Source organism: Amblyraja radiata, chromosome 1, assembly GCF_010909765.2.
Source record: "Amblyraja radiata isolate CabotCenter1 chromosome 1, sAmbRad1.1.pri, whole genome shotgun sequence".
In the NCBI taxonomy this organism is placed as follows: Eukaryota; Metazoa; Chordata; class Chondrichthyes; order Rajiformes; family Rajidae; genus Amblyraja; species Amblyraja radiata.
The window spans coordinates 177,044,427-177,057,035 of NC_045956.1; the positions used below are offsets into that span (position 1 = coordinate 177,044,427).

The 12,609-nt window shown below is 44.8% G+C and overlaps 1 protein-coding gene across 2 annotated transcripts in view; it reads right to left on the bottom strand.

Moving 5' to 3' along the window:
- The window catches only part of atrn (attractin), a 358,557-nt gene that overhangs the window by 240,413 nt on the left and 105,535 nt on the right, over positions 1–12,609 (bottom strand). For both annotated transcript variants that reach the window (XM_033035556.1, XM_033035562.1), the window contains exon 5: positions 879–1,084. In XM_033035556.1, the coding sequence (XP_032891447.1) occupies positions 879–1,084 (206 nt within the window). The remainder of the gene's footprint in view (positions 1–878; positions 1,085–12,609) is intronic.

Sequence of the window (12,609 nt, forward strand, 5' to 3'; positions counted from 1 at the left end):
GAATAACTGTGCACAGTTCCCTGAAGGTGGAATCTCACGTAGATAGGGTGGTAAAGAAAGCTTTTGGTATGCTAGCCTTTACAAATCAGAGCATTGAGTATAAAATTGTACAAGGCATTGGTGAGGCCAATTCTGGAGTATGGTGTACAATTTTGGTTGCCTAATTATAGGAAGGATGTCAACAAAATAGAGAGAGTACAGAGGCGATTTACTAGAATGTTGCCTGGGTTTCAGCAAATAAGTTACAGAGAAAGGTTGAACAAGTTACGTCTTTATTCTTTGGAGCGCAGAAGGTTAAGGGGGGACTTGATAGCGGTCTTTAAAATGATGAGAGGGATAGACAGAGTTGACGTGGATAAGCTTTTCCCACTGAGAGTAGGGAAGATTCAAACAAGAGGACATGACTTGAGAATTAAGGGACAGAAGTTTAGGGGTAACATGAGGGGGAACTTCTTTACTCAGAGAGTGGTAGCTGTGTGGAATGAGCTTCCAGTGAAGGTGGTGGAGGCAGGTTCGATTTTATCATTTAAAAATAAATTGGATAGTTATATGGACGGGAAAGGAATGGAGGGTTATGGTCTGAGTGCAGGTAGATGGGACTAGGGGAGAATAAGTGTTCGGCACGGACTAGAAGGGCCGAGATGGCCTGTTTCCGTGCTGTAATTGTTATATGGTTATAATTCAGATACAAAAGAGAAAAAGTTGTTGAATTATTGGGAAAGATTGGGAGAATGGAATTAATAGGACTTTTCTTTGATTGAGCCAGTTCAGAATCGATGGGTCAAACAGGTTCATATCCAAGCAAAAGCCACCATCCTCAATGGAACTCAGGGACTAATTGTGTCGGTGTGGCAAGGGGGATTTGCACAACAACTCACCTCGCCAGCCATCTTTACACAGACAAGCTTTGGTATCGTTCAAGTCACATTCACCGCGGAGTGGAAAGCCACAATTGTCCACGCAGTAAGGTATATCACACGACTCTCCTTTCCAGTTTTCTCCACACAGACATTGGACAGTGTTATTGTCAGTGCCTTCCACACATTCTCCATGCCCTGAACAGTTGTTTGGGCAAGAGTTGATGCTGTTTAAAGTAAAGAAGGAGAGTAAATGAAACACTGCAATTGTAAATGAAAAATACAGTAACTCATCAACACCTCAGTGTTAACATTCTGATATTAATTATCTTGAAAAGCTCCATCCATCAACTGTGTGTGCCAACCAACGTGCTCTCTTACAGGTCAAAGGGTCAACTACTTGACTTGAAAAGGCAGCATGAAATGAGGAATAGGAAAAAGACAGGATTCACCGGTTTCACACTGAGCTTTTGCTGAGTTAGCTAACGACTACTTAAATAGCAACAGAGGAACAAAAATACATATAAATTAAAAGTTTAAATTACCAATTCCTTGTAATTAATACATCACCTCTTGGAAACTTTTGTTGGAAAGTTTCTCTTCCTTTGCACTGTTTAAATGAATCCTTGATGATCTTAAAAACCATTCAATCGGATGCACTTGATGCAAAAAAAGACAAAGTGCTGGAGTAACTCAGCGAGTCAGACAGCACCTCTGGAGAACATGGTGACGTTTCCGATCAGGACCCTTCTTCAGACTGATTGTGAGAGGAGTGGGGAGGGGGGAAGAAAGCTAGAAGAGAGGAGGGGCAGGACGAGTAGGTAATAGATGGATACAGGTGATGGAGTTTTTAAGGTTGACAAAGACCACAGCTAAAAATCATCTGCCTATCAAAATCGCACCTTGCCTGTATACCCTCAGGTTCCTTTTAAATCTTGCCCCCTCACATAAGTTTAAGGTGAGGGGAAAAATAAGTTTAAGGTGAGGGGAAAAACATTTAATAGGAATCTGAGGGGTAACTTTTTTTTTTTACACAAAGGGTGGTTGGTATATGGAATGAGCAGCCTGAGATGGTAGTTGAAGCAGGTACGATCGCAACATTTAAGAAACATTTAGACAGGTACATGGAGAGGATAGGTTTAGAAGGATATGGGCCAAAGACAGGCAGGGGGGCTAATGTAGATGAGACATGTTGGGCCAATGGGCCCGTTTCCACGCTGTAGGGCTCTCTGACTCTAAAAAGCAATTACAGCATTTTGTGTTAATGAACTGCCTCCATAAAACAATCCGTTCTCAACCTACAAAAGTACAATCCACAACATACAAATCAAAGACCAATGGAAAAGCAGTAATTTAAATGTGGGACTGTTAAATATTAAGGTTTAGACACTCGTTTCAGTTATGTTACAGCATCCATCCCTGTTCCCAATAGTGCAGCCCAGAAATGGCTGCAGAGGAATGTCTGAACAGACAAACACAAGAGCCTTTCTCCCTGCAGGGGAACAATATAGAACAGATGGTGCACATGATTCGTTTTCAATGCGAGTAGAAAAGCAATAGACAGCTCCTGAAGTCAGGTTGGAGATAGTTTCAGACGCCCGAACAAATAAAGCTGAATACCATCATCCCTCCAAGCTGGTTACCAAGCTCACGGAACTGGGTCTCTGCGTATCTCTCTGCAATTGGATCCTCGACTTCCTCATCCATAGACCACAGTCTGTTTGAATTGGCAGAAACGCTTTATCCTCAGTAACAATCAGCACAATCAGCACGGGAGCATCTCAAGGCTGTGTGCTCAGCCCCCTGCTTTACTCATTCTATACCCATGATTGTGTAGCCGGACATAGTGCGAACTCCATCATCAAGTTCGCCGACGACACCACTGTTGTTATGAGTCAGAGTATAGAAGTGAGATTGACCGATTGACCAAATGGTGCCAGCACAACAACCTGGCTCTCAACACCAGTAAAACTAAGGAACTGATTGTGGACTTTGGAAGGGGGAGGATGAGGACCCGCAATCCTGTTTATATCAATGGGACGATGGTGGAGAAAGTCAAAAACCTCAAATTCCTGGGCGCGCATATTTCCGAAGAGGGGGAGAGGGGGAGGGGGAGAGGAAGAGGGAGAGGGCGAGGGAGAGGGCGAGGGAGAAGGAGAGGGAGAGGGAGAGGGAGAGGGAGAGGGAGACCTTTTTTTTAAATTTTAAGTCCTGTCCAAAATGTTAGTGGAGGTCTTTTATGTGGTGGGTGGGGGTGGGGAAGGGAGAAACTTTACTTCTTAGTCCCCTACCTGGTCGGAGAGGCAGCATCCCTCCAAGCTGCTTCTTCGCCCCGTCCTCGCGGCCTACCATCGAGAATGGAGCGGCGTTTCCTGCCGGGACCGGCCGGGACTACAGCTTCGGCGGCGGTGGCACAGCGCTGGGATACCAACACGGAGCAGGCCATGCCTACCGGGTCGCCGTGCGGTAAGCTCCGGAGCGCTGTGGCCGCCGACTCCCAACATCGCGGAGCTGTGGCTACGGGCGTCCGGCCGTGGGCGGCGCTGGATTTGGAGCGCCGCGGAGCCAGGGATCGAGTTCGTCGGGGTCGGATCTCCAACCGGCGCGGCCTGAGGACTACGAATGCCCCGGTCTCCGGGGAGGAGGCAGCCGCTCCAGACTTTCCAAGCCGCCGAGAAATGTTTCACCCGACGCCGGCGTTCCATCTTCACGGCAAGAGGGCTCTGAAAATTATCGGACTGGCTGAAAGGCCTCAAATGGGCCCCGACCTCGGGTGTTTCACAGAGGAAGAGGACTTAACTTTCTGGTGCCTTTCCCCACAGTGGAAATGTTTGATTCTTCTGTGGGGGGACGTTTGTGTTGAACTCTATAATGTGTTGTGTCCATTTTATTCATTGTTTTTAACCTTTTTCTATGGTTTGTATGGAAACTTATTATTTAATTTATGTAAAGCACTTTGGTGTCAATGCGAGTTGACTTAAAACGTGCTATATAAATAAAACTTACTTACTTACTAGGGAGAGAGAGAGATATATCCCAGGACACATCCCTGTACCCCATGACAACTCCTCCCTGCCATTGCCCAGTCACGTGACGGCCGCTGAGGGTTTGTGTAGCTAGTGGCCCAACGACCGGGTGCCGCCACAACAGACTATTATTAATATTATTGCACTATATTTGTTTATTTATTGAGTATATGTGCATGCATATGGAGGAGAAGGGAATGGAGGGTTATGGTACGAGTGCAGGCAGGTGGGACTAAGGGAAAAAAATTGTTCGGCGCGGACTTGTAGGGCCGAGATGGCCTGTTTCCGTGCTGTAATTGTTATATGGTTATATACACACACTGAACTTTTTTTTCTCTCCCGTTATGTACAATGTTTACATATTCTGTTGAGCTGCAGCAAGCAAGAATTTCATTGGCCTATCAGGGGCATATGACAATAAAACACTCTTGACTCTTGATAATATTGGAAATAGAACTTGTTTGCAAATGATAAGGACAACAGCATCCCGATACTAAAAAAACAGGGACAAGCACACACAAGTGCCGAAAACAAGGTTAAAGCTGGAAGTTGATTGTGGACTTTGCCATCTCAACTTTCCACCTGAAATCCTCATTATCACAGAAGGCAGTTCTCGGCCACTGCAATGCTCCTCAGGTGACATCAAGAAACTGCCGAGAGCACAGACTAAAGAAAAGGCTGTGATCCGACAATATCCCAGCTGCAGTACCGAAGGCCTGTGCTTCAGAACAAACCATGCCTGAAGCGAACTGATTCCAATTTAACACATGAGCCTTTCAGCCAAACTTATCCATGCCACCCAAGATGCCCATGTAAGCTAGCCCCATTTGCCTGCATTTAACCCACATGTCTCTAAACCTTTCCCATCCAATCCAATTTGGTTAATTATCACCCAATCCTTCTACTCTCAAATCATGGAAGATGTTCTAGGGATTGCTATCTAATAGACAAATTGCAACAGGTTTCAGACACCATCACAAACTTCAATTGTTTAATGGTGCTTTATTTATCAACTGCAAAGGGAATTTCATTTTGTATATCTACACATGCAGGCCATTTGGTTTGGTACCATTTCCAAAAATATGAAACAAAAAGGCTAAATTTCAGAGTAGTGGTGAGAATGATGGTGTCAGGGGTTATGGGGAGAAGGCAGGGGAATGGGATTAGGAGGGAGGGATAGTTTAGAAACATAGAAACATAGAAATTAGGTGCAGGAGTAGGCCATTCGGCCCATCGAGCCTGCACCGCCATTCAATATGATCATGGCTGATCATCCAACTCAGTATCCCGTACCTGCCTTCTCTCCATACCCTCTGATCCCCTTAGCCACAAGGGCCACATCTAACTCCCTCTTAAATATAGCCAATGAACTGGCCTCGACTACCCTCTGTGGCAGGGAGTTCCAGAGATTCACCACTCTCTGTGTGAAAAAAGTTCTTCTCATCTCGGTTTTAAAGGATTTCCCCCTTATCCTTAAGCTGTGACCCCTTGTCCTGGACTTCCCCAACATCGGGAGCAATCTTCCTGCATCTAGCCTGTCCAACCCCTTAAGAATTTTGTAAGTTTCTATAAGATCCCCTCTCAATCTCCTAAATTCTAGAGAGTATAAACCAAGTCTATCCAGTCTTTCTTCATAAGACAGTCCTGACATCCCAGGAATCAGTCTGGTGAACCTTCTCTGCACTCCCTCTATGGCAATAATGTCCTTCCTCAGATTTGGAGACCAAAACTGTACGCAATACTCCAGGTGTGGTCTCACCAAGACCCTGTACAACTGCAGTAGAACCTCCCTGCTCCTATACTCAAATCCTTTTGCTATGAAAGCTAACATACCATTCGCTTTCTTCACTGCCTGCTGCACCTGCATGCCCACTTTCAATGACTGGTGTACCATGACACCCAGGTCTCGCTGCATCTCCCCTTTTCCTAGTCGGCCACCATTTAGATAATAGTCTGTTTTCCTGTTTTTGCCACCAAAATGGATAACCTCACATTTATCCACATTATACTGCATCTGCCAAACATTTGCCCACTCACCCAGCCTATCCAAGTCACCTTGCAGTCTCCTAGCATCCTCCTCACAGCTAACACTGCCCCCCAGCTTAGTGTCATCCGCAAACTTGGAGATATTGCCTTCAATTCCCTCATCCAGATCATTAATATATATTGTAAATAGCTGGGGTCCCAGCACTGAGCCTTGCGGTACCCCACTAGTCACTGCCTGCCATTGTGAAAAGGACCCGTTTACTCCTACTCTTTGCTTCCTGTTTGCCAGCCAGTTCTCTATCCACATCAATACTGAACCCCCAATGCCGTGTGCTTTAAGTTTGTAAACTAATCTCTTATGTGGGACCTTGTCGAAAGCCTTCTGGAAGTCCAGATACACCACATCCACTGGTTCTCCCCTATCCACGCTACTAGTTACATCCTCGAAAAATTCTATAAGATTCGTCAGACATGATTTACCTTTTGTAAATCCATGCTGACTTTGTCCAATGATTTCACCACTTTCCAAATGTGCTGCTATCCCATCTTTAATAACTGACTCTAGCAGTTTCCCCACTACCGATGTTAGACTAACTGGTCTGTAATTCCCCGTTTTCTCTCTCCCTCCCTTCTTAAAAAGTGGGGTTACGTTTGCTACCCGCCAATCCTCAGGAACTACTCCAGAATCTAAAGAGTTTTGAAAGATTATTACTAATGCATCCACTATTTCTGGAGCTACTTCCTTAAGTACTCTGGGATGCAGCCTATCTGGCCCTGGGGATTTATCGGCCTTTAATCCATTTAATTTACCCAACACCACTTCCCGGCTAACCTGGATTTCACTCAATTCCTCCAACTCCTTTGACCCGCGGTCCCCTGCTATTTCCGGCAGATTATTTATGTCTTCCTTAGTGAAGACGGAACCAAAGTAGTTATTCAATTGGTCCGCCATATCCTTGTTCCCCATGATCAACTCACCCGTTTCTGACTGCAAGGGACCTACATTTGTTTTAACTAATCTCTTTCTTTTCACATATCTATAAAAACTTTTGCAGTCAGTTTTTATGTTCCCTGCCAGTTTTCTTTCATAATCTATTTTTCCTTTCCTAATTAAGCCCTTTGTCCTCCTCTGCTGGTCTCTGAATTTCTCCCAGTCCTCCGGTATGCTGCTTTTTCTGGCTAATTTGTACGCATCATCCTTCGCTTTGATACTATCCCTGATTTCCCTTGTTATCCACGGATGCACTACCTTCCCTGATTTATTCTTTTGCCAAACTGGGATGAACAATTTTTGTAGTTCATCCATGCAGTCTTTAAATGTCTTCCATTGCATATCCACCGTCAACCCTTTTAGAATTAATTGCCAGTCAATCTTGGCCAATTCACGTCTCATACCCTCAAAGTTACCTCTCTTTAAGTTCAGAACCATTGTTTCTGAATTAACAATGTCACTCTCCATCCTAATGAAGAACTCAACCATATTATGGTCACTCTTGCCCAAGGGGGCACGTACAACAAGACTGCTAACTAACCCTTCCTCATTACTCAATACCCAGTCTAAAATAGCCTGCTCTCTCGTTGGTTCCTCTACATGTTGATTTAGATAACTATCCCGCATACATTCCAAAAAATCCTCTTCCTCAGCACCCCTGCCAATTTGATTCACCCAATCTATATGTAGATTGAAGTCACCCATTATAACGGTTTTGCCTTTGTCGCACGCATTTCTAATTTCCTGTTTGATACCATCTCCAACTTCACTACTACTGTTAGGTGGCCTGTACACAACGCCCACCAGCGTTTTCTGCCCCTTAGTTTAGCCATGATTGAATGGCAGAGTAGACTTGATGGGCCGAATAGGCAAATTCTACTCCTATCACTTATGACCTTATGATTGCCTTTGACATGTGGAATCACGGAACTTAGGTTAAACTGGGAAAGGGCCATCAAGGGGATAACAGTTCAATGGTTGGAGTCACACCACACTCAAAGCAGATGGTTGGTGTCAGAGATCACTAATGCAGCACAGAAACAGACCATTTGGCCCAACTCGTCCATCCTGGCTGCAGGGATTCCTCTGGACGGTAACCAAGACTGTGTCTTCAGTTGATTCATCAATAACCTTCTTTCCAGACAGGACAAAAGCAGAGGTTTTTACTGACGAAGGCAGATTATTATCTGAATGGTGTCAGATTAGAAAAAGGGGAGGTGCAATGAGACCTAAGTGTGCTTGTCACAAAAAGTAAGCATGCGGGTACAGCAGGCAGTGAAGCAAGCAAATGGCATGTTGGCCTTCATATCGAGACGATTTGAGTATAGGAGCAAGGAGGTCCTACTGCAGTTGTACAGGGCCAATGTACACTTGGAGTATTGTGTGCAGTTTTGGTCTCCTAATTTGAGGAAGGACATTCTTGTTATTGAAGGAGTACCACGTAGGTTCATCAGGTTAATTCTTGGGATGGCGGGACTAACATATGATGAAAGAATGGGCCGACTGGGCTTATATTCACAGGAATTCAGAAGGATGAGAGGGTTTCTTATAGAAACATATACAATTCTTAAGGGATTGGATGGGCTAGATGCAGGAAAAATGTTCCCGATGTTGGGGGAGTCCAGAACCAGGAACCACAGTTTAAGAATAAGGGGTAGGCCACTTAGGACTGAGATGAGGAAAAACCTTTTCACACAGAGAGTTGTGAATCTGTGGAATTATCTGCCACAGAAGGCAGTGGAAGCCAATTCACTGGATGTATTCATGAGAGAGTTAGATTTAGCTCCTAGGGCCAACGGAACCAAGGGATGTGGGGAAAAAGTAGGAACGGGATACTGATTTTAGATGATCAGCCGTGATCATATTGAATCGGCAGTGCTGGCTCAAAGAGCCGAACGGCCTGGTCCTGCACCTACTTTCTATGTTTCTATGATTGCGCAATTAATTCCATTGAAGGAACACATGGCTACATGCACAAGACCTAACGAGAGAAGTAACATTTGCTGCTCAGAAATGATTCGTAATGACCAACTCCAACCAGAAATTAAATAAATCTAAGCACCTCATCTTAACATCTATGACATTACTATTGTCAAGTCCTCAGCAAACTTCCTCAGTTACCAATGACAAGTAAGTCAACTAAAGCTGCCACAAACATACTTTGGGGAGTCGGCAGGCTAAAGACTGGATATCATGCAGCGAGTAACTCACTTGCAAACACCCCACCATCCACAAGGCACAAGTCTGGAATGTAATAGAATACTGAATGGATGCAAAGTGATGGAGTAACATGGCGGGTCAAGCAGCATCTCTGGAGAAAAAGAATGTGTGACGTTTCAGGTCCGAACCCTTCTATTAGAAAACTCTCCATTTGCCTGGAATAATGCAGCACCAATGACACTGAAGCTCACCATCTTACACAGCAAAGCATCCTGCATGATACAGAATGCACTGCAGTTATTCAAGTGAGTTCCCAAGGTGACAACTCCAACACAAAGGGGTTCAGGAGGATGGAAAACCACAGTTATTGCTTAAATCCTGACTTGGAAATATGTCGCTGTCTCTGTTGTTTAGTTTCCTTCAGTTTAGAGATACAGTGCAGAAACAGGCCCTTCGGCCCACCGAGTCCGCACCGATCAGCGATTCCCGCACATTAACACCACCCGACACTAGAGACAATTTTTTACATTACACCAAGCCGATTAACCATCAAACCTGTACGTCTTTGGCATGTGGAGGGAAACCGATGATCTCGGTGAAAGCCCCTTGCACTCCACGGGGAGAAGGTATAACATAGAAACATAGAAATTAGGTGCAGGAGTAGGCCATTCGGCCCTTCGAGCCTGCACCGCCATTCAATTTGATCATGGCTGATCATCCAACTCAGTATCCTGTACCTGCCTTCTCTCCATACCCTCTGATCCCCTTAGCCACAAGGGCCACATCTAACTCCCTCTTAAATATAGCCAATGAACTGGCCTCGGCTACCCTCTGTGGCAGAGAGTTCCAGAGATTCACCACTCTCTGTGTGAAAAAAGTTCTTCTCATCTCGGTTTTAAAGGATTTCCCCCTTATCCTTAAGCTGTGACCCCTTGTCCTGGACGTCCCCAACATCGGGAGCAAACTTCCTGCATCTAGCCTGTCCAACCCCTTAAGAATTTTGTAAGTTTCTATAAGATCAACTCTCAATCTCCTAAATTCTAGAGAGTATAAACCAAGTCTATCCAGTCTTTCTTCATAAGACAGTCCTGACATCCCAGGAATCAGTCTGGTGAACCTTCTCTGCACTCCCTCTATGGCAATAATGTCCTTCCTCAGATTTGGAGACCAAAACTGTACGCAATACTCCAGGTGTGGTCTCACCAAGACCCTGTACAACTGCAGTAGAACCTCCCTGCTCCTATACTCAAATCCTTTTGCTATGAAAGCTAACATACCATTCGCTTTCTTCACTGCCTGCTGCACCTGCATGCCCACTTTCAATGACTGGTGTACCATGACACCCAGGTCTCGCTGCATCTCCCCTTTTCCTAGTCGGCCACCACTTAAACTCCGTACAAGCACCATTAGCCAGGATCGAACCTGGGTCTTTGGCGATGTACTCGCTGCAAGACTGTAACACTACCGCTGCACCACCGTGCCACCCGTTGTCACCTGAAACTGTCATCAACAGACTGGAAATACCTTTAACAGAAGGATGGCAACGGTACAATGCAGCAATTCACCTCCACCGTCTCAAAGACTATTACAGATGGGCAATAAATGCTGCCTTTCCAACAATCCCCCTCAAAAAACATGATCAAAGCACGTAATCTTGAAGAAGTACAATTAAAACTGCCTAGTTTCCCACTGCTTAACCAGTTCTATCAGGCACAAAATCTCTTTCAACCCCTGCAAGGCTAATTATGTTCCCACCTGCTGATCACTTCACATTTGTGTTTACAAAAATAAGCTTGCGGATAAAATAGAAAATGGAACCAAAAGGATTGCATCCTGCATTAATCCCTTGCAAATCAGTTTATGCAGCTATAAAATGCATCTTTAAAACAGGTAAATTTCATATTCATAATGCACACCAGGGGACAAAATATAATGTATGACTGAAGCTTCTTTGACTTCCAAAGTAGCAAGTTTAGTTTTTAAGAAAGAACTGCAGATGCTGGAAAAATCGAAGGTAGACAAAAATGCTGGAGAAACTCAGCGGGTGAGGCAGCATCTATGGAGCGAAGGAATAGGTGACATTTTGGGTCGAGACCCTTCTTCAGACTGATTAGTTTAGTTTTTAGTTTAGTTTAGAGAAACAGCATGGAAACAGTCCTTCAGGCCACCGAGTCCACACTGACCATCGACTGGTTCTCTGTTATCTCACTTTCTCATCCACACCTGACACACTAGGGGAAATTTACAGAGGCCAATTAACCTACAAACCCGCACGTCTTTGGGATGTGGGAAGAAACCTGGAGGAAACCCACACGGTGACAGGGAGAAAGTGCAAACTCCACAAAGACGGCATCCAAGGTCTGGATCAAACGCGGGTCTCTGCCGCTATGAGGCAGCAGCTCTAACAGCCACACCACTGTGCCAGAAAATGCAGAATATGAATACTATTTAAACCATGTTATGTCACAGTTTCACTTCACCCCCCACCCAACTTCAAGGACTATATTTGGATGATATGAATCCAAATGAAGTGCAATATCAATATTTGTTTCCAATGCAGTGAAAACATATTCTTCTCATTCTTGGGCAGGACCTCGGGATTGAGAACTGCTTGCTTCCACCCTGCGGTAGCTAATGAGGCTAAGATGAGAACTACAGGGTGTTCCACAAACAAGGCAGCCACAGTGATAGTGCAGACAGGTGGGTAGTTTGAGAGTTGATTCAGTCCTTCCGAGTCTTGATACAGGACTTCTGTGTAGACACAAGAGACGGCAGGGTGGTGAATCTGTGGAACACACTGCCACAGAAGCCTCTGGAGGCCAAGTCAATGGATATTTTTAAAGCAGTGTTGGATTCTCGATTAGTACGGGTGTCAGGGGTTATGGGGAGAAGGCAGGAGAATGGAGTGAGGAGGAAGAGATAGATCAGCCATGATTGAATGGCGGAATAGATTTTATGGGCTGAATGGCCTAATTCTGCTCCTATCACTTATGACAGGCGCTGGAATCTGGATCAACAAGCAATCGGTTGCAGGTGAAGCAGTATCTGTAGCTGAAAAGAATGGCCGACGTTTCGGGTTGGAACTCTGCAGCAGAACTTTTGTGTGTATGTCTGCTAAATAAACTCCAGGTTCTCAATACCATATCCAAAGTTTATTTTTCACCAGAACAGTCATGGGACAGCTCAAAGATTATTCGTGGGAATAAATAACCTAGCCTGACACTCTCACCATGCTCATTGTGCACGAAACAAGTAGCTTATTTTGAGCAGCACCTAGGAAATTAATGACACGGTATATTAACAACAATATCCACTTACACCCTCACTTCCTAAGGTAGCAAAAAATGCTTTGGAACATTTCACAGAAGTGATTAGGGGAAATAACAAATCCTATTAAAGAGGTGGTTCTCAAAATTAAATGAAAAGGTACCAAGCATTATAGAATGCTAATGGCACCTGAAAGCCATTAAGCCAATCATACCTGTGGCATTTTTACTCAACCTAATCGACCTTCCAGATGATTTACTGGGGAGGGCACAGAGTCACCATCCAACATGTTGCCTGGGAAGTGCTGGCTAAGCTTAGATAA